This window comes from Littorina saxatilis, linkage group LG4 (genome assembly GCF_037325665.1).
Source record: "Littorina saxatilis isolate snail1 linkage group LG4, US_GU_Lsax_2.0, whole genome shotgun sequence".
NCBI classification, from domain to species: Eukaryota; Metazoa; Mollusca; class Gastropoda; order Littorinimorpha; family Littorinidae; genus Littorina; species Littorina saxatilis.
In genome coordinates this window covers 13,656,300-13,684,201 of record NC_090248.1, presented here as the reverse complement: position 1 = coordinate 13,684,201, position 27,902 = coordinate 13,656,300, and the positions used below count along the sequence as shown (strand labels likewise).

At 40.4% G+C, this 27,902-nt stretch overlaps 2 protein-coding genes across 2 annotated transcripts in view; one reads left to right on the top strand and one right to left on the bottom strand.

Moving 5' to 3' along the window:
* LOC138964015 (transmembrane protein 43-like) overlaps positions 1–27,902 on the bottom strand; it is a 156,426-nt gene that overhangs the window by 60,489 nt on the left and 68,035 nt on the right. The gene's annotated exons all lie outside the window — the stretch shown is intronic.
* Positions 857–27,840, top strand: LOC138964009 (aminoacylase-1B-like). Its single transcript, XM_070335882.1, has 16 exons — positions 857–1,089; positions 6,654–6,718; positions 7,412–7,516; positions 10,129–10,200; positions 11,840–11,862; positions 12,581–12,657; positions 14,233–14,322; positions 14,696–14,752; positions 17,261–17,334; positions 17,818–17,867; positions 18,316–18,379; positions 19,337–19,379; positions 19,916–20,022; positions 22,258–22,337; positions 24,305–24,365; positions 27,356–27,840. The coding sequence occupies exons 1-16, from the start codon at positions 999–1,001 to the stop codon at positions 27,503–27,505; spliced, it is 1,209 nt and encodes a 402-aa protein (XP_070191983.1). The 5' UTR covers positions 857–998; the 3' UTR covers positions 27,506–27,840.

Genomic DNA, 27,902 nt, shown 5'->3' with positions numbered 1-27,902 from the left:
AAAGGTGAATGTTCGCCTAATAGGCTTGAAGTTTGCTGGTCGATGTGAATGCCTTATATATTGTGCCGTGTAAAAAATGTCTGTTTGTCTGTCTGTCCGAGTGTAAAAAATTCCATTTCAAACGGCAGAAATTGATATGTAAAGCGCGGAGAGCACAGTTGTGGTTCGCGCTATATAAGCTCCCCATAATAATAATAATGATAATATGATAGTTTACTACATAATGGTTTATACGAGAATACTGGTACGGTATATGTATCTTAGTATTCAGTATAGTCCCGACACAACTTGAGTCATGTTACCAAGAGGTGGAAAATATACCGTAGGCCTACCTATATGTGCGATCTAAGATGAATATCATATGCAGCAATAAAGTAAGCTATAACCACAAATATTCATATTGTTACTCATGACTGATGCGACATCCAAATAATTATTCGGCATCGTGAACAACCTAACCCTAATCCTAACCCTAACCCTAACCCTAATCCTAACCCTAACCCTAACCCATGGTTCGTTCGGTCAAAGCCGGGTCGCATTTTTTAAGTCCAAGATTGGCGCATGGCGGCGCATTGACCGCAATGAGAAGGATTGTTCAGCAGAGGTTTCAGTAAGTTCGTGATACCGCCGGCACACACACAAACCCAGTCATGACTAACAAGTAACCTAGCTGCTAGATGTGAGTGAAAACGCCTGCAAATACTATTGATTCGACCAACGAGAAATCAGAACGAAACAAAAACATCCCAAACTAAAATTAATACATTGAAAGAAACGGAAAGGAAAACAGATTTATTAAACACGACTCAGGGGAGACAACTTAAAACACACCTGACATCAGAGTTCACTACCCTTAAGAAACTCTTTGTTGCTGGAAAGCGTGTCAGTGTAACATCGTCTGCTGTCATTCGGACGACAATATTTTGCACCAGAACAGTTAGCAGACTTTGACCTTTTGAGGAACCTTCAGTTATTTCGTTCATTTCAAGCGGCTTACAATGTCAAGCGACACTGTCGACGAAGATCCTGCTGTGACGAACTTCCGAACGTACTTGCGAATCAACACTGCTCAACCGAAGCCAGACTATGGTGGGTGAAACATTAATTACTCCTGTAGTTGCATGTTTATTTAGGATGTATGTATGTGTGTATGTGTGTGTGTGTCTGTGTGTGTCAGTGTGTGTGTGTGTGTTTGTGTGTATGTCAACAAGCACTAACTACTTATACTTATGTATCAGTTGGCTTCAGTGTGAGTGTGTGTGTGTGGGTGAGAGACGATGAGTATACATGTGAATCAGGCCTGAAAATGGCGAGTAAAAACATGTAACTGGTGAGTAGAAATGTTCATCTACTCGCCAAATGCGAGTAAAGTTGCTGAAACAAATTGTTGGTTTGGCTAGAAATTAATATGTAAAGCGCATTGAGCATATATATGATTATGCGCTATAGCAAATGTCCATTATTATTATTATTATTATTATTATTATTAAAGTTTGCTCTCTGGCTAGTGAATTTTCAGAACCACTAGCCAAAGGCGAGTACACCATTTGTTGGACTTTCAGCGCTGTGTATCAGTGTTTTATGCTTTAATATATATATATATATATACACTGGTTGTACTTGGATGTGAATGGCATTCTGCTCATTTTTACATCAAGCTCGACTGATTGACTTTGGGGGTTTAATGTCCTCTGAGGTAGCTTGGACCTATTTAATTGGGACATGATTGTTTGTACGCTGTTATACATCAAGCTCATTTTGTAAAGTATTTATAACTGTAAACTGATGATAGTGTTACAGGTTTATGGGCAGCAGGAACAACTAAACATAAACATTTGGAAAAAAACACCTTTACGGGAAACATGATTGCCACATATGTTGCAGTTAATGTTGCAGTTAATTGAAATTAGGATGCAAGAGTGATCGACTTACAGTGCATGCTGATATACTTTAGAGCACAACATATGTGAATGACAGTGTTTGCATAATGACAGTTGTCGTGTTGTAAGTTGCTTTCAACAATGACACCGTCTCTCTTTTTGATTTTGTCACACCTAGGCCTGTGTTTTACAAAGCTAAATACTAACTGCACAATATTTGTAATTCATTTACATCATGTTGGTTAAAAAGGAATTATTTCTGTTGACTACAGCGGGAGTGCATGGGATGATCATATAGTCACTATATCACTGCTTCTCTAAACTATGCAATCAGGGCTGTCTTTTTTGTGGACTACCCTTGAGAAATATATATAATACAATGATCTTTAGATAATGATCAAATGAAAAATAGCCAAGTCAAGTTACAGCAGTTGCACATGCACATGTTCATAGGATCAAATGTCTGCCACTATATGAGTTGTTCTTTGCTATTGGTGACCAAACAGTGGAAACTTACTGAAATTTTCAAAATGCAGCTACAACCTGGAAAATACTATTCCTGTCAAGTGGAGCCCTTGTATTATTTGAGTCTAAAAAGAAAATGTCAGGAACTTTTATGGTTCGGACAAAAAAGCAGACTGACTGGTGGGGGTCACAATGGAGTAACCTGCAGTACTTTGTGACACCAAATTTACACAGCATATCTATAAACTAATTCTGTGAAACAATTTGAGTAAACTCCATGAAAACAGAGTGTTTGCTGTTAGTTTGTCATGTATTGAAGAATTTTTGATGTACAGTTTAGTGTTGTTAGGTTCAGTAATTTTGTGACACCGTTTGCAGGTTACCTTGTAGTTTGATCTTTTTGTGGCAACACAACTGCTTACAGCAGGGCAGGGATATTTTGGTCAGTGATTGTTTAAAAGGGTGTAACTTGGAATACCTACAGATTATTAGAATCAAATGCAAACTACTGCTCAAATGTATCAAAACAGAAAGAGGTAACCTGCAAATCACGCGACACCAAATTGCCAATACTTGTGCATGTATTACGCTGTACTGGTGCAATCAATCAAATTATGCTACAAATGAATGTTATAAAGGAGACAATACCAACACAAACAGTTCTGCAACTGTATTGCCAAAAAACAGCGAAGAGTGCCACCTAAACTTCGCAGAACTATTATCTGTGGTCACCTGCGTACGAATGAAACCATTCGAGAATGGCCGGTCGCTGCATAGCTCCCGATAATTTTTAAGTCCTGTGCTCTAAAATAACCATACTATCAACTTTAACATCAATAATTTTACGAAGTAAGCATTAAGGAAACTTGTGCAACTTACCTGCACTTTCAGTTTTCGCAAAATCAATGCGATACGGTTGATTTTCAGGACGAAACCGCGGTGGCACAGAGACATTTCGCGTGAAAGTAACCTGCGAACAGAGTTACCTCGCTTCTGTGACACGTCATCAATTTTGCCGTACACAAACTTTTCTATGTAGTACACAAAGCTCGGGACATCATCACTATTTGTGTGTTTACCCTGCCGTCTTCCGGACTGAGGCCGCACGAGAACAATCCATGCTCAACTGCGCGAGCGAAGAAATGAAAATCGGGGTAACCTGGCAAACGTTTGTGACGGCAGATACGAAAGTCACCGTTGCGAGGTACACGGATGTATATTCACGCGACCAAATATCTTCATCTATCGATAATGATGCCATGATTTGAAAATTAAAATGTGTGTTTGCCTTCCTGGCGCTCAGGCCGGCAAATTGTCTTTCTTCAGTGGATCGGATTTGTGACGCCGCGCGTTCGAAGGTAACCAGTTTTTTATCGGACGCAGCACGTGAGCAGGAGAGGGTCAGTTGTCCAAATAAGATTTTGTGCAGTTTAATCCAAGTATAAGTTATCGTTGAATGATAACAGTTATCCTTTCTAGAGCAGCTGTCGGTTTGAAATGTGTTGTGAACATGGCAGGGGTCTGTCATTCCACGTTTTGGCCGCCATTTTGTGAACAAAAAACGAAAACAAGCAGGAATAAGTGCTACTTCTGTCATATTATTTTCCTTCATGGTGATTTTGTTGATACTGCTACATCAGTAGAATGCAGTAATTATCTTATTTTGTCACCATCATTCCCCGTAATTTAAAAAATTGATTTTACTTGATGTCACCCACCGCAGTCACCATTAGCGAAGAACAACTCACATCAGAATTAATCAACATCTACCCAGTTTCCATCATTGTGATATGATTCTTTGTTTTAGATTGGATTGACAGCCAGCTATACATTTTCTGTGCTATAAAAGACTCTATTTTACTGTGTTAACTGTTATTGACAGGGATATTGCGACCATCACAATTAAGCGTATATATATATCTGAAAGCAGGTAAATGTGTACAGTACATTTGAAAAGGGCAGGTGAAAAAGAGGCACATTTTTATTGTATGTCTCAGAAATAAGATTGTCCCTGCCTTTCATCTGCCCTTTTCAAAATAAGTGTACACATTTATACCTGTTTGATCAGGCTCAGTCTTTACTCTAAAAATGGCATTTCTGTTGGGAACAGATGCCTAAATTAAAACCCCATACATCAATTACAACAGTATTTTCTGCCTCACTTCTGCTGTTTTACATGGAGATGTGTTTTTAGACACCATCACAATTACTTTGAGGATAAGTTGATCCATTGTTAATTCAGCTGTTACATCAGTGAAAAAAAAACTTATTAGTGTGGACTGTAAACTACCCTCACCTCTTTTCTTTAATCCACTCATGGGATTATTTTACTTTAGACTCATGCTGACCTTGACTCCAATGATTATATGTCCTGCTATTAAGTAATCATGTTTTGCATATATTTATGTAAGAGCACAAGTCATTTCATTTTAAGGCATACATTAGGGACCATATCAAAGCTTAGAATATGAGTAAACACGCATAAAAGCAATCTTCAGTAATATGGTTTCTTATCACATGCATAAATTATTGTCAGGCCTAACATAACACTCCATTTGCTCCTTATTATCCACACTTGTAAAGTGTCTGTGAGTGTGACAGATGAACCTTCACCGGGTCACTTTTTGGGCTACAATATTCAGATAATATGATTCATGCATGGCCCGTACTTTCTAAAATAAGGACTCAATGTAAACAGTTTGGATCTGATACTATCCCATATGAACACAAATCTTATTGCTTCATAAAGTATGGGTCAGAGATGACTAAAGCGCTGTTTGATTAGGAATCACAAATTCGGTATAGACCCCCCGCGGGTTAGGGGGAAGCATTTACCCGATGCTCCCCAGCATGTCATAAGAGGCGACTAACGGATTTTGTTTCTCCTTTTACCCTTGTTAAGTGTTTCTTGTATAGAATATAGTCAATTTTTGTAAAGATTTTAGTCAAGCAGTATGTAAGAAATGTTAAGTCCTTTGTACTGGAAACTTGCATTCTCCCAATAAGGTAATATATTGTACTACGTTGCAAGCCCCTGGAGCAAATTTTTGATTAGTGCTTTTGCGAAAAGGAAACAATTGACAAGTGGCTCTATCCCATCTCCCCCCTTTCCCCGTCGCGATATAACCTTCGTGGTTGAAAACGACGTTAAACACCAAATAAAGAAAGAAAGAATTCGGTATAGGCCCTGCATGACCCAATGTACATATACAATGTGTAGTTCACATTCAATCATAGTGAATTTGTCTGTTTACCAAGTTAACAGTTTGAGACACGAGGAAGACCTCATGTTGTTTCAATGACAAAAAGAGAAAAAATTACACATCCTACTTGGAAGAAGGAGAGAAAGAAATCAATACAGAAAACAGGATGCACAACAATCCTAACAAGGACAAAAAGAGTGTCAACTTGTAAAATATCTGTGTTACAAAAATTCTTTTCTTAATTTTTCTTTTTGTGCGTGCCTGCATGTGTGTATGTGTCTACTTGTCTGTGTCTGCCTGTTGTGTCTATGTCCCCGCACCAACCTCTCTCTGTCTGTCTGTCTGTCTCTATCTATCTTTATCTCTATTTACCGGTCCCTCCCCCCCCCCCTCCCTCCCTCCCTCCAAATCTTGTTTGGGTGAGAAGGTACAAAGAGAGTATTTCATTTCAGTGATGTATTGGCGTGTCACATTAAATATGACCGAAGAGATATGGATGAAGACGATAACCTCGCATCGGACATGAACTAATGTGAATTGGAATAACCTGGTGTTCTAGCCTTGGAGCATGTAACTTGAGCAGGTTTATTTTGATTCATTTCTGTTTTTGTCTCTTTTCTTCTTCGCCTTCTCGTTTTATGGTAATGCACGCATTCGTGTGGGTGCATTCGCACCATCACACTCACATACACCTCCCAGACTAGGATGCACAGACAAACACACACACACACTCGCATGCACACACACACTCGCATGCACACACACGCACACTCGTACATACACACACGCACCAACACACATTTACTGAACCGCAGCCGGGCAGGCAGGCACACACATGTTTTCTCTCTCTGTTAACCCCCGCCCTCTCTCCATTTTTGTTGTACACAACCACGCACAGATGATTTCTGTCTCTGTCAATCTCGCACGCACATATGCAGACACACAGACACACACATACACACACACACACACACACACACACACACACACTCTCTCTCTCTCTCTCTCTCTCTCTCTCTCTCTCTCTCTCTCTCTCTCTCTCTCTCTCGGCGAGAAAGGGAAAGGGAGTGATCTACATAGTTCTGCTTTGTTTGTTTGTGTGCAGGAGAGGCTGATATATTTTACAAGGCAATGGCAGATGAAGTTGGCCTTGACTATAGATCAGTGGAGGTAAGTGATTTGACAGGGAAATAATTTTGTAGACAGTGCCTTTGACTCCATACTGATTCTAACAAGTTTGTTGCGCATTGTTTCCAGACTACACATGTCTGGTAGACCAGGGTCACTGGAAGGCGTTGATTGCTCTGTGCGTCTCTAATCTTTACTCTCAATAACTTGGGAACCAAGACAACTTTGTTAACCCAACTTTACACCATGAAGAGATTGCATTATCATGTTGTCTTTGTCATCCCTCTTGCAACGTCTGTCCATAGGTTTGCACTTATTTTTAACCTCTCTGCAAATAAAGCCTTTGCAGTCAAAATCAACTTGTTTATATGTGATGAAGAGAATCATTTCCCTGTTGTTCTTCTTCTAACCGTTGACGGTAAATCACATGGATATAAAAAAGAAGACAGTGCAAGTGGTCGGGGATCCTAAAACCCCTCAGCTTTATGCTTGCTTTATTTGTTTGCTTCTTATTATCCTTCCTTTCTTTCTTTCTTCCTTCCTTCCTTCCTTCCTTCCTTCCTTCCTTCCTTTTTCTTTTTTTCTCTCTCTCTCTTTCTTTCTTTCTTAGTTTGCTATTTTTTTTCTTTCTTCAGTTGCTATTTCTTTTTACATTTACTGATTTAGTCAAGTTTTAATTTTTTTTCTTAGTTTGCTATTTCTTTCTTTCTTAGTTTGCTGTTTGTCTGTTCATAGGTTGTTCGCGGCAAACCCATGGCTATACTGACATGGCAAGGCCAGGAGCCCACCCTTCCCTCACTGATGTTGTATTGCCACACTGACGTGGTGCCCGTCTTCCCGGTGAGAAGTTGTCGTTATACTACAATGTAGACATATAACAAAAATTACCCCCTCCCCCCCATAAAAAAACCCCACAAACACCAAAAAACAACAACAAGTCGCGTAAGGCGAAAATACAATATTTAGTCAAGTAGCTGTCGAACTCACAGAATGAAACTGAACGCAATGCCATTTTTCAGCAAGACCGTATACTCGTAGCATCGTCAGTCCACCGCTCATGGCAAAGGCAGTGAAATTGACAAGAAGAGCGGGGTAGTAGTTGCGCTAAGAAGGATAGCACGCTTTTCTGTACCTCTCTTTGTTTTAACTTTCTGAGCGTGTTTTTAATCCAAACATATCATATCTATATGTTTTTGGAATCAGGAACCGACAAGGAATAAGATAAAAGTGTTTTTAAATTGATTTGGACAATTTAATTTTGATAATAATTTTTATATATTTAATTTTCCGAGCTTGTTTTTAATCCGAATATAACATATTTATATGTTTTTGGAATCAGCAAATGATGGAGAATAAGATAAACGTAAATTTGGATCGTTTTATAAATTTTTATTTTTTTTTACAATTTTCAGATTTTTAATGACCAAAGTCATTAATTAATTTTTAAGCCACCAAGCTGAAATGCAATACCGAAGTCCGGGCTTCGTCGAAGATTACTTGACCAAAATTTCAACCAATTTGGTTGAAAAATGAGGGCGTGACAGTGCCGCCTCAACTTTCACGAAAAGCCGGATATGACGTCATCAAAAACATTTATCAAAAAAATGAAAAAAACGTTCGGGGATTTCATACCCAGGAACTCTCATGTCAAATTTCATAAAGATCGGTCCAGTAGTTTAGTCTGAATCGCTCTACACACACACACACACACACACACACAGACACACACACACACGCACATACACCACGACCCTCGTTTCGATTCCCCCTCGATGTTAAAATATTTAGTCAAAACTTGACTAAATATAAAAAACACAAACACCCATCAAATAAAAATAATTTGCTTCTTTGTGAGTTATACGCATTATGTAGAAACATCATAACATGATGTCACCGAGTTAGAATGTAACATTTTAAGACATCTCTGTCCTTCGTAAAGGTGTATGTCTTCTTTATTTTGTTCTCCTAAAGATTTTGTTCTACTCATAGCCAGTTCTGTTGGTTCACAATATTTGTGCTAAGCACGACTGAAGTAAACACTGAAGAGAGTAGGAACCATGTTTTGGGCATTGGGAAACTATGAGCTTAAACACGTGACACAAATTTGATTCTTGTGTGACTGTGGTTTCAAATACACTGGAGGCGTCAAGCGATTTTACACTCGTGCATGCAAGACTTCGTCAGTTCTACTCCTCATAATAGAGTTTCCAAAACGTTGATCACATTCAGAGTTTCGTGAAGAAAATGATTGCATGCAAAGTGCACATGATCTCTGGCAACTTGAACATCCCAAGATCATTTAAGACGAGCATAACAATCGAGAAGACAGCACCAACGTCCGCTTGCGAAGTTAGCAAAAGAACCAACCTGCCAATCAACAGGCAAACTCGTATGCACGCACGCACGCACGCAAACTGGCCGTTTCGATGAATAAACATAAAGTTAGTTTGTTTTTATGGATCGCTTTGATTGGATGAACATGTGACCTATAACACAGGGCTACTTTCCTTTTCTCCCTCTGCGGTGTGTGTGTGTGTGTGTGTGAATCCTCCTCTCTCTCTCTCTCTCTCTCTCTCTCACTCTCTCTCACTCTCTCACTCTCGATTGATCTCTCTCTCTCTCTCTCTCTCTCTCTCTCTCTTTGTCATTTTGTTATTTATGTTTATTTGCTTGTTTGCTTACTTGTCGATTGGTTGCTGGTTCGTTCGTTTACTTTGTTTATTTGTAATGTTGCTTTACTTGTTTATCATTTATGGGACACCCCCGCGGGTTAGGGGGAAGAATTTACCCGATGCTCCCCAGCATGTCGTAAGAGGCGACTAACGGATTCTGTTTCTCTTTTTACCCTTGTTAAGTGTTTCTTGTATAGAATATAGTCAATTTTTGTAAAGATTTTAGTCAAGCAGTATGCAAGAAATGTTAAGTCCTTTGTACTGGAAACTTGCATTCTCCCAGTAAGGTAATACATTGTACTACGTTGCAAACCCCTGGAGCAAATTTTTGATTAGTGCTTTGTGAACAAGAAACAATTGACAAGTGGCTCTATCCCATCTTCCCCCTTTCCCCGTCGCGATATAATCTTCGTGGTTGAAAACGACGTTAAACACCAAAGAAAGAAAGAAAGAAAGATTTATTAGACATTTGTATTAGAAGTAAGGACCGGTTGTAAGAAAAGGCGTCGCCTTAAACCTCTATCCTTGAAAAATAAAGTTCCATCATCATCAGCATCTCTCTCTCTCCATCTTTGTTAAAGAAAGTTAAGTTGAGGTAAGTTCATCTGTCTCTCCTCTCTCTCAGCCCCCTCTCTTCAACTCCCCCCCCCCCCTCTAACCCTCTCTCCTCTGTCGGTCTCTGTCTCTCTTACCCCCTCTCCTCTAACACCCTCTCTCGCTTAACCTCCTTCTCTCGCTGTTTCTTTGTCTTTATATGTATACATTAAAACCGATTTACAGGAACACTGGAAATATGATCCTTTTGAAGCGGAAAAAGATACAGACGGTAACATCTACGCCAGAGGAGCACAGGTGAGAGCATGAATAAATGAGAGAGAGAGAGAGAGAGAGAGAGAGAGAGAGAGAGAGAGAGAGAGAGAGAGAGAGAGAGACTGGACTGGACTGGACTGGACTGGACTTGACTTGACTTGACTTGACTTGACTTATAGAACTTCACTTTGCAAGTATAAAAGTTAAGGCACAATTCTTGTCCGACAACTTGTCCTGAGAAACAGAGACAGACAGACAGGGTTTTTGGTGTGACACAATGATTACTTCAGCAATAAAAGCTTGTATTCATCGTTAGAAACTATACATATGCCATAAGATATGTAGGTCTAGCCGTAATGCTTGTTTTCATTATTACATGTGGGGTTTTTTTTTCGATTTGAATTTCGTTTTTTTATTCCCATCTACGCCACTCGTCAAAAGAAACTTGGCATGTACTTTTCGAATAGATCTTTGAATCAGGAATTCTATCGTAAAAATGGACAGTTTAGATCGAATTTTTTCTTCTGATATGTATGCAAAGGTTCTGACGTTTTGGTGTTGTGATCTGCCGTCGAACTATACATTTTGTGACATTCGATTTTCGGTCTATTGTAAACACAGTTTTCGCAAAAAGATAGGCTGTTTGGTTCAAAGGGTTGGAGAGCGAAATGTGCCTTTTAACCAATGTTCTGCTGTTAACATCTTCTTTGGACAGATCTACACAGATACGAACTTGCATAGTATCATTTGACAAATGGTGTATTTCCCCTTGCTGTTCAACTTGCTTGATGTACGGCGCTTCTTCTTCTTTATGTACAGGGTGGTGCCATAAGTGATGCATATCGGAAGACGTAAATTTAGAGCTGTACATTTGGATCGCGTCAACGAAAAATCAATAAACAAAAAAGAAAAGTTTACTTGCCTAAGGCCTTTTGACTTTGGTACACAAAACACAAAAAAAACCCATAAAAATGCTAATGATAACTTCTACATCCAATGACTGAATTACTTTGTATTTGGTGTACATTAGTGTCAGGTTGTGGATGACCAGTCCACCAAACTCAAGCCGTTTGAACAGTTACGACATATCCTCTTGGTTTCTCTCAGACTCTGTTGCTGTTCATGATTGGTATTATTTAGCGTTTGTCACCTGTACAGAACACCTAACTGTCAGCGTTTTACTTTTCCTGGTCATGTTCGTAACTTGGCAAGCACGCAGCAAAAAACTGACAACAGTTATAAACTTCTCGGACGCAAAGCTAAGGTCACATCATGTATTGTCACCATGTGAAATTTTGTGACTCTCCGTTGTTTAGTTCCGACGAAGCGAAGTTTCACGCGACGCTCAAAAATTCTGTAGTTTGTCAAGCTCGAGTATGCAACACTTTTGTCACCCCTCTGATGATGATTGATGACGACGATGATGTTGATGATGATGATGATCCTCGTCGTCTTCGTCATCGTTATCGTCTTCGTCGTCGTCATCAATTATCATCACCATCATCACTTATACAACGCCAGCAGTCTCACCAGATTAACCTAATAAAATTGCAAATCACTGCAAGCATGCCGTTCTGTTTTAAAATTTCATTTTGTTTGGGAAAACTCTCAATTTGTTGCATAAGCACAGCTAAGCATATATCAACGACGACCAATCTTTTTGTTTATGTTTTATGTGCAGGACATGAAGTGTGTTGGGATACAGTAAGTGTTCTTACTTTTGTCTGAACTTTGCTTTTTTGAGGGTACTTTCCTTCCTGTGAATTCCACCTTCTAAATCACAATAGACCCTGGCAACCCTTTGAAGGAAAACGCTTTAAGATTGCTTTGAAAGATATGCAATGAGCTTCAGGGTTTGAAACAATAGTACCATGCAGCAAGACTTCACTTGGCAAAACAAGTATATTGAAAGACTAAAGTTGTCGTAACATTCAATGGAAAGTGCACTCTTTTGTGAGAATTCGGATATTTCCCTTGACCGCGCAACTCGATGTTGTCAGCTACCAGGGCCGCAGGAAAGTATACATTAAAAGATTTCATTTAAAGTATGGGTGACATACAGGCGTGAAAGGCAGTAAGTAAGTGACATTATAATTATGAAGAACAGTCGACAGTATGCTTAGAAGGAGTATAACACCTTTTGATTAATGTTTCGCTTGGTTAATCGTACTATTTTCAGATTTCGTTTATATTACTTTCACACGCTTCAAATCTATGCCGCATACATGTAATAAATATTATTGCAATGGATCACAACAAGCTACTCTCATGTTTGCTCATGGTATTCAAGTAAAGCAAATCCTAATCTTTACAATGCTGCATCACAGTCCTCTATAGTTGATTGGCTGGTATAGAATAAAAGCCATTATGAAACGTGATCAAACAAAACACTAACTCCTTCATCTTTGAAATATCTGTACAGGTACATCGAGGCTATCCGTCGGCTCAAAAAAGAAGATGTCAAGCTGAAAAGAACCGTGCACATTGTCTTTGGTCCAGGTGAGTGTATGATGGGGTCGCGTGTTCTTATTGATGATTTTTATTTTTCTCACAGTGTATGTGCGTTGTTTTCCTGTTTTTCGACCCCCTGCTCGCAATTTGGGATTGGTTAACCGTTTTCACCCTTGTGGGCAAAGCACAAACTGCAGCGTGATTTGAACTACGTTTATATTCAAATGGTATCTCGGAGCTGGATTAGAGTAACGCCGCACGCGCTGTGCACAGAAGTAGTTTTCCTATAGGAAATGCTCTGGGCACGCACTTCAACACGTGACAAAAATAGACATTTTGAGTGAAACAAGGTGGACAAACTGAAACTGAGGACACACGTGCTAGAAAATGACATTCTTACTTTAACTTCAGAAACAAATTAGAAACAGCGAGGGCACATAATTGTGGCACAAAGCAAACTTTTAATTGCAATTCTGAACAAATGTATGGTAGGAATGACTAAGCTAAAATAACATAACTATGGTGGGGAAAAAATGGAATTCCTGAAAATAGGGAGACGAATTTTCACTCATTCGCCTGATGTAAACACTCGGTTCATACCTAACTTCTGCGTTAAATATTCTGATTGAAACTTGGAACGTAGATTTGTACCCATGACAACACAAACGTTATAGGCTGGTCTTGGGTAGATGAGGATGACTGGAGAAGGGTAGGGGAAAGTACTGAATGAAATTGCCCTCCTTCAGTACAAACTTCGCCGGGAGTGTCTGTAGCCCGAACTGTGTGTGTGTGTGTGTGTGTGTGTTCGTGCGTGCGTGCGCAACCAAATCGACACAAACCAATCAACCCTGCTTTTTACCAACAAGAAGGCTAACCACGACTGATAGCAATAATCACTGTAAAACAGGGGCGGGGATGTAGCTCAGTCGGTAGCGCGCTGGATTTGTATCCAGTTGGCCGCTGTCCGCGTGAGTTCGTCCCCACGTTCGGCGAGAGATTTATTTCTCAGAGTCAACTTTGTGTGCAGACTCTCCTCGGTGTCCGAACACCCCCGTGTGTACACGCAAGCACAAGACCAAGTGCGCACGGAAAAGATCCTGTAATCCATGTCAGAGTTCGGTGGGTTATAGAAACACGAAAATACCCAGCATGCTTCCTCCGAAAGCGGCGTATGAAAGGCTGCCTAAATGGCGGGGTAAAAACGGTCATACACATAAAAGCCGTGGGAGTTTCAGCCCATGAACGAACAAACAAACAAACTGTAAAACAAATGTTTTAAACTTGCGTCCAGCTGAAAACCTGCATTGTCATTTCTGTTTGAATTAGACAAGAGTTAGAATGAATTAAGGAACGCATTAATATGAGGGTATAATTATTTGCTATTCTAAAACATGAACCCGAAAACTACTTATTAAATTTTTTTTTTTAAATATCCGTAAAAAAATGTGGTCGCTTTAACTTTTCTTTGTAAACATAAAAATGATGTCATACAAAACTGAGAAAAACGCTTATAAAAAACCCGCAAAATAAATATCTGCATATAGAGGAGAGTGCTGGAGAATGTGTTTGAATGGCGCAAAGTCCTTTGAGCAAAAAATGGCGATCCACGAATCTTTGTTTCAGATGAAGAAATTGGCGGCAAAGAAGGGATGGGGATGTTTGTACACCAGAAGACCTTCCAAGATCTTAACGTTGGATTTGCTCTTGACGAAGGTATAAGCTTAGCTCTTTTGTTTGTTTGTTTTTTGCTCTTTTTTATAGTTTTTTTCCTGTATGAGATATTAAGAGTACAAATAACTCTCCTTCTCTCTTTGGACTAAGAGCGATACTGTTTGTGTATGTCTATGTGTTCGTGAGTGTGTGTGTGTGTGCGTGTGTGTGTGTGTGTGTTCTGCTGAGGTTTTGAATATATCTTCGCTGACATTCAGGTTCAATTTACGGTTCTTAGTGTTCGAGACAAGCGTTCATCGCTAAATGAGCCATTTGCTTGTTTTTGTATTTCCTTTAACTTTTACTTAGTTATTCTGAATGATACTTGTAAATGTGACATCTTTGTGATTTATTTGTCTTTTATCATTATTTTCAGGTTTAGCCAACCCCACATCGGAATTCCGTCTCTTCTATGGCGAACGCGCATGCTGGTGTAAGTTCGTACTTTTAATTTTGGTAAAGCGGCATTAGAGCATAAACATAAGGAGATGAAGCATGTGGTCAGAGACAGAGAAGGGTTGGTTGATAGACGAATGGATAAACGCCTTATTGTATGAACAGAGTTGGTTTTGAGCAAGATAGGAAAATGCTGAAGGAGTTTGTAAAAGATACTTTTTCTCCTGTGTGGACCATCTTCTCTCTTGACTGCTGGAATACCTACTTCGGTATCATCAACAAATTCATACTCTGACAAGGGAAAATACCGATGTATATAGCTCTTCTTCTTCTTCTTCTTGTCGATCACTCAGATGGAAACGCCGGTTCTCCGCGCAAATGTTGCCGTGCGCTGTAGGTCGTCCAGACTGCCATAGAGCTTCCCTTGCACCTTGGTCGCCTCCGCCCAGATCTGGCTGCTGAGGCCATCGTGTAGTGGGCAAGTCTGCAGCAGGTGTTCCGTTGTCATGCTGCCTGTTTGACAAGGGCACTGGTCTGACTGGCCAATTCTGAACTTGGTAAAAAGGTGGTGGTTCATTCGGTTGTGGCCTGTCCGCAGTCTGCTATTCTGATAGACACGTGGGGGAATTTGGGGGCTGTGATTGGATGGTCTCACACATTCCTCTTCCGATCATCAAAGGATAACGCTAGGGAAGTTGGTAATTTTTTGCCGATATCCGAAAGGATATCAGCAATAACAAAGACGCATGGTTCCGTTTTTTTCGACGTGAATAAAGTACACGCATACCTCGCCAGGTTTGTTTCTGTGACTGGTCGACAGACGATGCCATTTGTTTTTTTGTGGGTTTTTTTTCGTACATGAAATTCATTACGTGTAAAATCCTGTTCTTCAACAGTCGACAAACCTTGCAAAGTTCAACTGAGAATCTGCAATCTGAAGCGACCTTTCTCTGATTCTAGCAGACGGTCTTTCCAATGTTTAGCACATCATCAGCAAACTCTCCTGTCCCCATGGAACGTCCATTGTATAGTGCAATGTTGAAATGAAGTTACCGGTCTGAAACATTTAGTCGTTGACTTTCTTCTGAGACAATCCTTGTTCTATTATCATCTACAGATTTACCGCAGTCTTTCTTCATCACGCGAATCCCCAACAGAAGTCAAATTTTCGAACATAGAATATACGTAAGCAAGCATGATACATGACATATGAATTATGGCATATTGACGTAATGCCAAACATCCGGTTATCTCGAGTCTTCTCCGTTTACATGTTTGTGGGATTTTCAATGTTCGGTGATTTCCGTGGATACATGCGCAAAGGGATATGCGCACTATAACCGTCGTCTGCAATCGACGACATGGACCATTCTGGTAGTTGTTAATGAGGTTTATGAACAGAAACTATTTTTGAGTCACTTGAGAAAAAGTGACTCTATGTAATCGGTCAGTGTTAGTCTGTCCGGCCGGCCGTCCGGCCGTCCGTAGACACCACCTTAACGTTGGACTTTTCTCGGAAACTATCAAAGCGATCGGGCTCATATTTTGTTTAGTCGTGACCTCCAATGACCTCTACACTTTAACGATGGTTTCGTTGACCTTTGACCTTTTTCAAGGTCACAGGTCAGCGTCAAAGGAAAAATTAGACATTTTATATCTTTCTCGGAAACTATCAAAGCGATCGGGCTCATATTTTGTTTAGTCGTGACCCCCAATGACCTCTACACTTTAACGATGGTTTCGTTGACCTTTGACCTTTTTCAAGGTCACAGGTCAGCGTCAAAGGAAAAATTAGACATTTTATATCTTTGACAAAGTTCATCGGATGTGATTGAAACTTTGTAGGATTATTCTTTACATCAAAGTATTTACATCTGTAGCCTTTTACGAACGTTATCAGAAAAACAAGGGAGATAACTAGCCTTTTCTGTTCGGCAACACACAACTTAACGTTGGGCTTTTCTCGGAAACTATAAAAGTGACCGGGCTCAAATTTTATGTGAACGTGACTCATTGTGTTGTGAATAGCAATTTCTTCCTGTCCATCTGATGCCTCATATAATATTCAGAACTGCGAAAGTGACTCGATCGAGCGTTTGCTCTTCTTGTTTTTAAAGAAAGTTAAGGTCGACTTAAAAGGAGAGAGATCTTAAATTCGGGGGGGGGGGGGGGGGGTCTTAAAAAAAAGGGGGGGGGGTCCACTGTATCATCGAGTCGTGCCCGCCATCATTGGGTGGAACTTATTGACCAGGCCTGAAAGTGGAGAGTATTTTACTCGCCATGGCGAGTAGAAACATATAACTGGCGAGTAGAAATGTTCATCTACTCGCCAAATGCGAGTAAAGTTGCTGAAACAAATTGTTGGTTTGGCTAGTAAATTTTGCTCTCTGGCTAGTACATTTTCAAAATCAGTAGCCAAAGGCGAGTACACCATTTACTGGACTTTCATGGCTGTTGACAGACAAATTGTTGACTTGATGAACACGCTAAAACAGAGATAGTGACTGTATAGTAACTTGGCCATTGTCCGTATCACTACTTACAGGGTTTACTGTGACCTTCCAAGGAAAGCCTGGGCATGGATCGGCCTTCATAGAAGATACTGCCGTGGCTAAACTGGTGAGTGTTTGTTCGTATTTTGTTTTGGAAGCAGCCTCTGCTTTGTGTGCTGCTTTGTTTCCTTTCTTTGTGGTTCGTTGTTTTATTAGTGGAATTTTTTCTTTGTTTTGTTTAACAGTGATAATGAAATGTAGTTCCTGTTAAAATGTCATTACATTTTCCTGTTGACTTGTCATATTTGCAGAATAAAGTGTGATTTTTGTTGACATTTCATAATAGTTATCTTACTGTTCACATATCTTAACACGTCTGCATACTTTTGCAGATTAAATTGTAATTAACTTCTGTGCACATTTCAGGATATGTTAACACAAAAATGTTTTAAAGCGTACATTTTGTTTTTGTTTGTTTGTTTGCTTAACGCCCAGCCGACCACGAAGGGCCATATCAGGGCGGAAAGCGTAAATACTATTGACTTGTCTTAACATGTCTGTAGAATAACATGTAATTCCTTTATACACGACATGATTAATATGTGTGCAGAATAAAGTGATCAATCGAGCTCTTGAGTATCGTGCCGAGCAAGAACAGAGGTATGTACAAGCACGCAGTTCCTGGTTATCTTTTTGATAACCGTGTCAGAGTCAACATCTGCTTTTAAATTAATGTTGTTGATCAGTTTGTATAAATGATGCGTGTGTTGGTGTATATGGCTGGATTGAAATGTTTCTTAACCGCAATGTCATCACAAATTCCCAACCTTGGGCAATTAAAGATTCTGTATTCTGTAACACAGCTTTCATAAATTTGTAAAACCCGCTTGTGTGGTTTGCGTCTGGGGAATACCAGTTTTCATAACCTTGACCTCATTTTAGGGTTACATCGTAGCAATTGAAGTCAATCTTGTTTTCTGTGGGAAAACGGAATTCCTTTGATTATCGAAATTACTTTTATTATCAGTTTTAATGTGTATTTTGATTTACCTTTCTTTCCCCTGTTTCCTATTTGTATATTTGTACCTTTCTTTCTTGTTTTACCAAGGCTGAAATCCAACCCAAAATTTACGCTCGGTGATGTTACAACGGTGAATATAAACTTTCTGAAGGTACGTGTAATACCACTTTCTTTTCAAACTCTTTGCTTTGTTTTATCTTGGCTGTCTTGCCTGGTGGTATTTCTTTCCTGTGTAGGTCACCCGGTAAACTAAGAAAGACCCGTACATAGTTTTAAGCCTGTCATTAATTGGGCGAAGTCGACTTGGCGAAGCTGGCCGCCCGGAGCTTTAGCACTGAGTTTTCGGTAGAAAGACTTCGCGTAGTCTTCACGAAGTCGACTTGGCGAAGCTGGCCGCCCGGAGCTTTAGCACTGAGTTTTCGGTAGAAAGACTTCGCGTAGTCTTCACGAAGTCGACTTCGCGAAGCTGGCCGCCCGGAGCTTTAGCACTGAGTTTTCGGTAGAAAGACTTCGCGTAGTCTTCACGAAGTCGACTTGGCGAAGCTGGCCGCCCGGAGCTTTAGCACTGAGTTTTCGGTAGAAAGACTTCGCGTAGTCTTCACGAAGTCGACTTGGCGAAGCTGGCCGCCCGGAGCTTTAGCACTGAGTTTTCGGTAGAAAGACTTCGCGTAGTCTTCACGAAGTCGACTTCGGGCTCAATTAAAGACCGTCTTTCTACTGGTATATCTGTATCAATCTGTGGGTGTAATCTGTGGAATTAATACACCAATCCTGCAGAAGGCTTGGTGTACGCTTGCATTAGTGTGTCCATAATTTCACTGGCCTGTTATGAGCTGAGCTCGGTTCACCTTCCTTTATGACATTGATTAGAAGGGCATGCAAAGTCTGACGTCAAGCGCCCATACGTACGTCATAGTTTTCATAATGACTGAGTATCCAGACGGCTCTAATTCATTTAATTACTTTATTTTATTTTTAGAATTTATGTGATAGAGATGGTTCATAGTTGCTGATAGATGAGCATCCTAATGACCCTTCTTCTTCTTGCTAGATGATTAGAATGAATGTGATCTCGATGACGATTGCGGGGGTTTCCGTCTGTTTTTAGGGAGGTGTCCAGTTCAATGTGGTGCCTCCAGAAATGTCAGCTGGTAAGTTTCTCTGTGTCATCTCGAGCACCGTTAAGCACACATACCATTTCCGGTGCACTATAAACACAGGTGCCATATCTGGGGAATTAAGCACACTTGCCACATCCAGGGCACTAAATATTCATGCCATTTTCAGGGGCACTATAAGAACACGTGGCATATCTGAAGCCCTTATCACACATGCCCCATCCGGGGCACAAAGCGCAATGGCGCTATCCGGGTTACACAGGAAATGTGCCTTTTCGTGATATATGCCAAGAATAGAGCACTCATAAAGTACTGTATGCCCTATCGTTTGCACAAAACACTAGTGCCCTATCCTATGCACAAAACAGAGGTGCCCTATTCCAGACAAAGAACACGAGTGACCTTTCCTGGGCTCAAAGCACGAGTGTCTATGTGTGGCAAAAAGCACAAGTGCCATATTCTGGGAACAAAGCACGAATAGAGAATTGATTATGATTTTGCCGTAACTGTTTAAGGCCTTTCAAAGAAATTGTGGGCTAAATGAAGATTTTACTGCAATTGTTCTGCAGGTTTTGATGTACGAATCGCAACAGACGTGGATTTGGTCAAGTTTGAGGAAATGCTGCACCAGTGGTGCAAAGACGCTGGTCCTGACTACACCATTGAGTTTGTGCAGGTGTGCTTTTTACATTTAGTCAAGTTTTGACCAAATGTTTTAACATAGAGGGGGAATCGAGACGACCGTCGCGATATAACCTTGAACGGTTGAAAACGACGTTAAGCACCAAATAAAGAAAGAAGAATCGAGACGAGGGTCGTGGTGTATGTGTGTGTGTGTGTGTGTGTAGAGCGATTCAGACTAAACTACTGGACCGATCTTGATGACATTTGACATGAGATTTTCTGAGAATGATATCCCTGGACGTTTTTTTAATTTTTTCGATAAATACCTTTGATGACGTCATATCCGGCTTTTTGTAAAAGTTGAGGCGGCACTGTCACACCCTCATTTTTCAATCAAATTGATTGAAATTTTGGCAAAGCAATCTTCGACGAAGGCCGGACTTTGGTATTGCATTTCAGGTTGGTGGCTTAAAAAATAATTAATGAATTTGGTCATTAAAAATCGGAAACTTGTCATTAAAAACAATATTTTTTTTAAACGATCCAAAAACAATTTCATCTTATTCTTCGTCATTTTCTGATTCCAAAAACATATACATATGTTATATTTGGATTACAAACAAGCTCTAAAAATTAAAAATATGAAAATTATGATTAAAATTAATTGTCCGAAATCGATTTAGAAACAATTTCATCTTATTCCTTGTCGGTTCCTGATTCCAAAAACATATAGATATGATATGTTTGGATTAAAAACAAACTCAGTACGCTAAAAAGAATAGAGATACAGAAAAGCGTGTTATCCTACTCAGCGCGACCATTACCGCACTATTCTGGCTTGTCGATTTCACTGCCTTTGCCACGAGCGGTGGATTGGCGAAACTACGAGTATGCGGTCTTGGTGAAAAAATGCAGTGCGTTCAGTTTCCTTCTGTGAGTTCGACAGCTTGACTAAATGTTGTTATTTCGCCTTAAGCGACTTGTTTTTATATTTAGTCAAGTTTTGACTAAATATTTTAACGTAGAGGGGTGAATCGAGACGAGGGTCGTGGTGTATGTGTGTGTGTGTGTGTGTGTGTCTGTCTGTCTGTCTGTGTCTGTGTGTGTGTGTAGAGCGATTCAGACTAAACTACTGGACCGATCTTTATGAAATTTGACATGAGAGTTCCTGGGTATGAAATCCCCATACGTTTTTTTCATTTTTTTGATAAATGTCTTTGATGACGTCATATCCGGCTTTTCGTGAAAGTTGAGGCGGCACTGTCACGCCCTCATTTTTCAACCAAATTGGTTGAAATTTTGGTCAAGTAATCTTCGACGAAGCCCGGGGTTCGGTATTGCATTTCAGCTTGGTGGCTTAAAAATTAATTAATGACTTTGGTCATTAAAAATCGGAAAATTGTAAAAAAAAATAAAAATTTATAAAACGATCCAAATTTACGTTTATCTTATTCTCCATCATTTGCTGATTCCAAAAACATATAAATATGTTATATTCGGATTAAAAACAAGCTCTGAAAATTAAATATATAAAAATTATTATCAAAATTAAATTGTCCAAATCAATTTCAAAACACTTTCATCTTATTCCTTGTCGGTTCCTGATTCCAAAAACATATAGATATGATATGTTTGGATTAAAAACACGCTCAGAAAGTTAAAACAAAGAGAGGTACAGAAAAGCGTGCTATCCTTCTTAGCGCAACTACTACCCCGCTCTTCTTGTCAATTTCACTGCCTTTGCCATGAGCGGTGGACTGACGATGCTACGAGTATACGGTCTTGCTGAAAAATGGCAGCTACTTGACTAAATGTTGTTATTTCGCCTTACGCGACTTGTTTTTACTTCTTTGTGCGTGTGTGTGTTGTATGTGTGTTTGTTATGTGTATTGTTTTGGTTCTTGTTATTGGTCATATTTTTGGTTTTGTTCTGATGCGTTTTTCGTGAGTTTTTAAAGCAAAATAAGATGCTGATATGCAGATCAATAATATGATAAATCGCTGGAGAAATCGTGAAATTTCGTTGTATGGCCTAAAAGAGCAAGTTGGAGGGTTGCAGCTTGTTTTCGATGGAAGAGATATAACCGTTCATTCCATTTCAGACGTAATAGGGAAATGGAGGGGAAACGCTTAAGCTTATCGTTTGTATGTACGTAGGCGCTTTTCACGGTTCTATTTATCTTTAGGCTCTTACAGTGATTTTTGACTAACATGGGTAATCGGTAATGTTTGGTTCTATGGCTGGTAAGTTCTATGCATTGTTCCCATTTGTCTTTTTTTTCTGCAGAAAAAGGTGAGCCAACAGATGTCATGTGTGGACAACACGAGTCCTTGGTGGACAGCCTTTGACTCGGCAAGCCAGGCGCTGTAAGTTGAGTAACGAGGTCATTGTGTTCATCATCAGTGTCTTTACTCTCTGCACCATCATATCATATGCATGTGTGTGTGTGTGTGTGTGTGTGTTTTCTGGCACTGCTTTTTACATTTAGTCAAGTTTTGACTAAATGTTTTAACATAGAGGGGGGAATCGAGACGAGGGTCGTGGTGTATGTGTCTGTGTGTGTGTGTGTGTAGAGCGATTCAGAGTAAACTCTACTGGACCGATCTTTATGAAATTTTTCATGAGAGTTCCTGGGTATGATATCCCCAGACGTTTTTTTCATTTTTTCGATATATGTCTTTGATGACGTCATATCCGGCATTTTGTAAAAGTTGAGGCAGCACTGTCACACCCTCATTTTTCAATCAAATTGATTGAAATTTTGGCCAAGCAATCTTTGACGAAGGCCGGACTTCGGTATTGCATTTCAGCTTGGAGGCTTAAAAATAAATTAATGACTTTGGTCATTAAAAACCTGAAAATTGTAATTAAAATTATTTGTTATTAAAACGATCCAAAATTACGTTTATCGTATTCTTCATCATTTTCTAATTCCAAAAACATATAAAAATGTTATATTCGAATTAAAAACAAGCTCTGAAAATTAAAAATATAAAAATTGTGATTAAAATTAAATTTCCGAAATCGATTTAAAAACAATTTCATCTTATTCCTTGTCGGTTCCTGATTCCAAAAACATATAGATATGATATGGTTGGATTAAAAACACGTTCAGAGAGTTAAAAAGAATAGAGATATAGAAAAGCGTGCTATCCTCCTTTGCGCAACCGCCACCGCGCTTTTCTGGATTGTTAATTTAGTGGACAGACGATGCAACGAGTGTACGGTCTAGCGGAAAAAATACAATGCGTTCAGTTTCATTCTGTGATTTCGACTTAGCTTGACTAAATGTTGTATAGTATTTTCGCCTTACGCGACTTGTATTTATTTATTTCTGTCTCTTTTTGTATTTCTCTCTCTGTATTACTTTCTCTGACCTTCACTCATTCTCTGTCTTTCTGTCTGTGTGTCAGACTATCCCCCTCTCGCGCTAATGTCTTTATCTTTCTGTCTGTGTGTCACTGTCAGACTATCCCCCTCTCGCGCTAATGTCTTTATCTTTCTGTCTGTGTGTCACTGTCAGACTATCCCCCTCTCGCGCTAATGTCTTTATCTTTCTGTCTGTGTGTCACTGTCAGACTATCCCCCTCTCGCGCTAATGTCTTTATCTTTCTGTCTGTGTGTCACTGTCAGACTATCCCCCTCTCGCGCTAATGTCTTTATCTTTCTGTCTGTGTGTCACTGTCAGACTATCCCCCTCTCGCGCTAATGTCTTTATCTTTCTGTCTGTGTGTCACTGTCAGACTATCCCCCTCTCGCGCTAATGTCTTTATCTTTCTGTCTGTGTGCCACTGTCAGACTATCCCCCTCTCGCGCTAATGTCTTTATCTTTCTGTCTGTGTGTCACTGTCAGACTATCCCCCTCTCGCGCTAATGTCTTTATCTTTCTGTCTGTGTGTCACTGTCAGACTATCCCCCTCTCGCGCTAATGTCTTTATCTTTCTGTCTGTGTGTCACTGTCAGACTATCCCCCTCTCGCGCTAATGTCTCTGTCTTTCTGTCTGTGTGTCAGACTATCCCCCTCTCGCGCTAATGTCTTTATCTTTCTGTCTGTGTGTCTGCCTGTGTTTGTGTGTGTGTGTCTCCCTCTCTCTTTCTTTCCGCCCAACTCTCTCTCTCTCCCACTTTCTCTCTTTTTATGTCTCTCTATTTGACTCTCTCTCTCTTCTTTCTCTGTCTCTGTCTCTGTCTGTCTCTCTCTCTCTCTCTCTCTCTCTCTCTCTCTCTCTCTCTCTCTCTCTCTCTCTCTCTCCTGCTTGTGTAACCTCCCGTTCCCATCGTTTGGTGTCCATGGTGAAGAAGCAAAGAACAAAGAATTGAGTTCTATTTGCAGAGGCATCAAGATCCAAAAGGAGATATTTCCTGCTGGCACTGACGGTCGTTACATAAGAGAGGTCTGTATTTGGGATGTGTGAAAGAATGCATATGCGCTACTATGATATCATTGAGGAACAAACAACAACTCCAATTATAAGTTCCCTCCACTGTATTGGGTCAAATACATGATACAGTTATGATACATACACACACAATCATGAAAATAAAGATAATTATCAGGGTTATGGATTCAAAACCGGGTACTCACAGGTTTGAAGACATGGAAAAAATTGTTTGACAATCCCGTGCACAAACTAACACAATAATTTTACCCGGAGTCTATCAAAAATCGCTACCCGTGAGGTAGACAAAAACAAGAAATTCCTCCGAGGTAGGAAAAACACCCCCGTCAGAGAACTCAGAACTTTATTACATGCGGGGAGAGAGAGAGAGAGAGAGAGAGAGAGAGAGACAGACAGACAGACAGACAGACAGACAGACAGACAGACAGACAAACAGAGAGACAGAGAAACAGAGACACAGGGTCCATTGCGAAAGGGTACGTCGAGGTAGGAAAAACACCCCCGTTGGTCAAAGGGAAATAACCATTCTCACTGCCACCAACTGAGAAGGTTATTTCCCTTTGACCATTAATATGTCACTCTTAATCTTAATCCACCAATAACTCCCTAACCGTGTGTTTGACTGGTCCCAATCTTTGTAAGGACCGTCTCAGGAATTTATAGAACCTGTTCACCAAGTTTGGTGACGATCGGTCCGTTCATTCTTGAGATCTATATGCGAACACAAACACACAAACAAACAAACAAACACATCGAGTGAAACCTATACACACCCCTATACCGGGGGTGTAAAAAAAAAAACCACACAGTCCGTGAAATCACTGGCACACGATATCCACAGAACAGATACCGACGCACGGCTAGTGTGTATTAAGCGGAAAAAACACAGTCACAGTTCACACTTAGGATTCGGACCAGACTGCGGCAACCGTCTGATCTAGTTGCTAAATACTAATTACTGGGTGGCCGAGTGGTAACGCACTTGCGCTCGGAAGCGAGAGGTTGCGAGTTCGACCCTGGGTCAGGGCGTTAGCAATTTTCTCCCCCCTTTCCTAACCTAGGTGGTGGGTTCAAATGCCAGTCTTTCGGATGAGACGAAAAACCGAGGTCCATTCGTGTACACTACATTGGGGTGTGCACGTTAAAGATCCCACGATTGACAAAAGGGTCTTTCCTGGCAAAATTGTATAGGCATAGATAAAAATGTCCACCAAAATACCCGTGTGACTTGGAATAATAGGCCGTGAAAAGTAGGATATGCGCCGCAATGGCTGCGATCTGCTGGCCGATGTGAGTGCGTGACGTATTGTGTAAAAAAATTCCATCTCACACGGCATAAATAAATCCCTGCGCCTTGAATATGTGCGCGATATGAATTGCATAAAACAAATAAAAAATAAAAATAAAAATACCTGCGCTTAGAACTGTACCCACGGAATACGCGCGATATAAGCCTCATATTGATTGATTGATTGATTGAATTATACTTTAATTAAATATGTTCTCCTGGACATGGCTTTAACTCAACTAGATCACACACAAAAACTGCCGATATGTCCTTTACTTGAAAAAGTAGCGGTGTACTTGATCCTCCGACTGGCGATCTCGACCCCACTTCGTCCCGTGACCTTTCTGGGTCCAACTATACGGACTTTCCTGTAACCTCGCTGCTAGCTTCGTGAAAGTCCCGTCGAACTTCAGCTAAACTTGTCCCAAGAAATAAGATATTCGGCGGCTTCTCAGATGATTCTTCTTTCCCGGCATCAGGCCGCAATCCTCCTCTCATGGACAGGTTACTAGACGCACTGCACAAACATGAAGAGCGGACATCTTGTTTTTACAATCTGTCCTCTACGAACTAGTTTCTGCAATGTAAATCGGTCAGCTTACGCGATACACAAAATATCGATATCCGAATGCCTATTAAAGTTACCTGTTAAAGTGCTTTGACTATCGCGTCTCAGAAAACACAAGTAAGGGCTGGAACCTTCTCCTGCATTCTCTCCGGGCATTTTATCCTCCCGCGCGATGCTAACTCGGCCTGACTCAGTTGTTCGCCGTTTGATTCCCTTAACAGGATGAATAACCATCTGTTTGTCTGTCTGTCAGTTTGATCGTTTTGTCTACCTCCTGACTGTCCACACAATATGTCCACACAATCTGACAACATAATTGCCTTTGGTATATATTCCATAATTGTGCTTTAATGTGTGTGGGTGGGTGTGCGTGTGGGAGTATGTTCTTGTGTGCACGCTAGATTTCGTGCTCTCTCTCTCTGTCTGTCTCTGTCTCTGTCTCTGTCTGTCTCTCTCTCTCTCTCTCTCTCTCTCTCTCTCTCTCTCTCTCTCTCTCTCTCTCCAAGCACACTATGGCACGGTCTCAGGTGTCATATTTACGCATAGAGACACACAGTCACAAAGGAAAAAACTCTCTCTCTCTCTCTCTCTCTCTCTCTCTCTCTCTCTCTCTCTCTCTCTCTCTCTCTCTCTCTCTCTCTCTCTCTCTCTCTCACACACATTTAAACCATTTACTATCTCCTCAAACAACGATATTCCTTCAACAACATGTCGATATTTGGCTAATTCAAATTGGCATTAATCATCAGCAAATCAGTTGTCTTGGCAGGAGGTCTAGACATAGCCATTACATTTGTTTCGTTTTTTACTCCCTTACAGAGACAAAACGGTTACCATGGTTACTGAAAAGTTTAATCATCATTCGGACAGATTTTCCGATATGACTATCAGTCTCTCTGTCTTTATCCTGAAGTTTTCTTGAATGTTCGCGTGCTCTTTATTTAAAACTTGTCCCAGTTGATGAATTCTCTCGAATACCGGGCGCAACTGATGTAGGTCTGTTGTCTCGTGCCTGTAATACATCCGGTTTCGCTGGCAAAGCAAAATTTATCTCTGTAGCCTTCTAAGGTTTTGTGTCCATTAGACGGATGTTCGGCTTTAAATGTAATTCCTTTTTTCTATTTGCAGATGGGTCTCCCGGTATTCGGGTTTTCCCCCATGAACAACACGCCAGTTCTCCTACACGACCACAACGAATACCTGAACGAAAAGGTTTACCTCCGGGGCATCGAGATCTACGAGAAAATCATCCCGGCCCTCGCCAACGTCACGGGTTGACATCACAGTGTGGTGTGACGTCATTGGGGGTAGTTTTCTGCTCGCGACGTCACTCATTTCTTTTTTTTTCAACAGGATTTTTGTGTGGGCATTGTGTGAGTCAGTTTGTTATAAACATTGCTTCAAGGTTATTCCAGACATATTTTCGCCTTTTATTTTAAATGTAGGGTTGGATATGCGATAAAACGACCAAATGAATGTAGTTGTGCTAATTGTGTGGTGCCTTTCAATTCCGCTCGATCTACTTCCGTTCTTTTTTGCCCTTGTTTCTCGTTGTGTGTAATACGGTTGTGGTGCTTGTATTTTGACAATATATTGTGATTATACTTTTTGAACCCAAGTCTGTGCTTGCTATACTGGGTGTGTTTGTGTTCCGATCTTCCTCTGATTTGAGTTG

Bases quoted from the DNA above. Each gene is read 5' to 3' on its own strand.
- LOC138964009 (XM_070335882.1), top strand. From the start codon at position 999: ATGTCAAGCGACACTGTCGACGAAGATCCTGCTGTGACGAACTTCCGA. The intron at 14,753-17,260 runs GTAAGTTCGTAC...CACTACTTACAG, and splicing joins TGGCGAACGCGCATGCTGGT to GGTTTACTGTGACCTTCCAA. The intron at 18,380-19,336 runs GTACGTGTAATA...GTCTGTTTTTAG, and splicing joins TGAATATAAACTTTCTGAAG to GGAGGTGTCCAGTTCAATGT.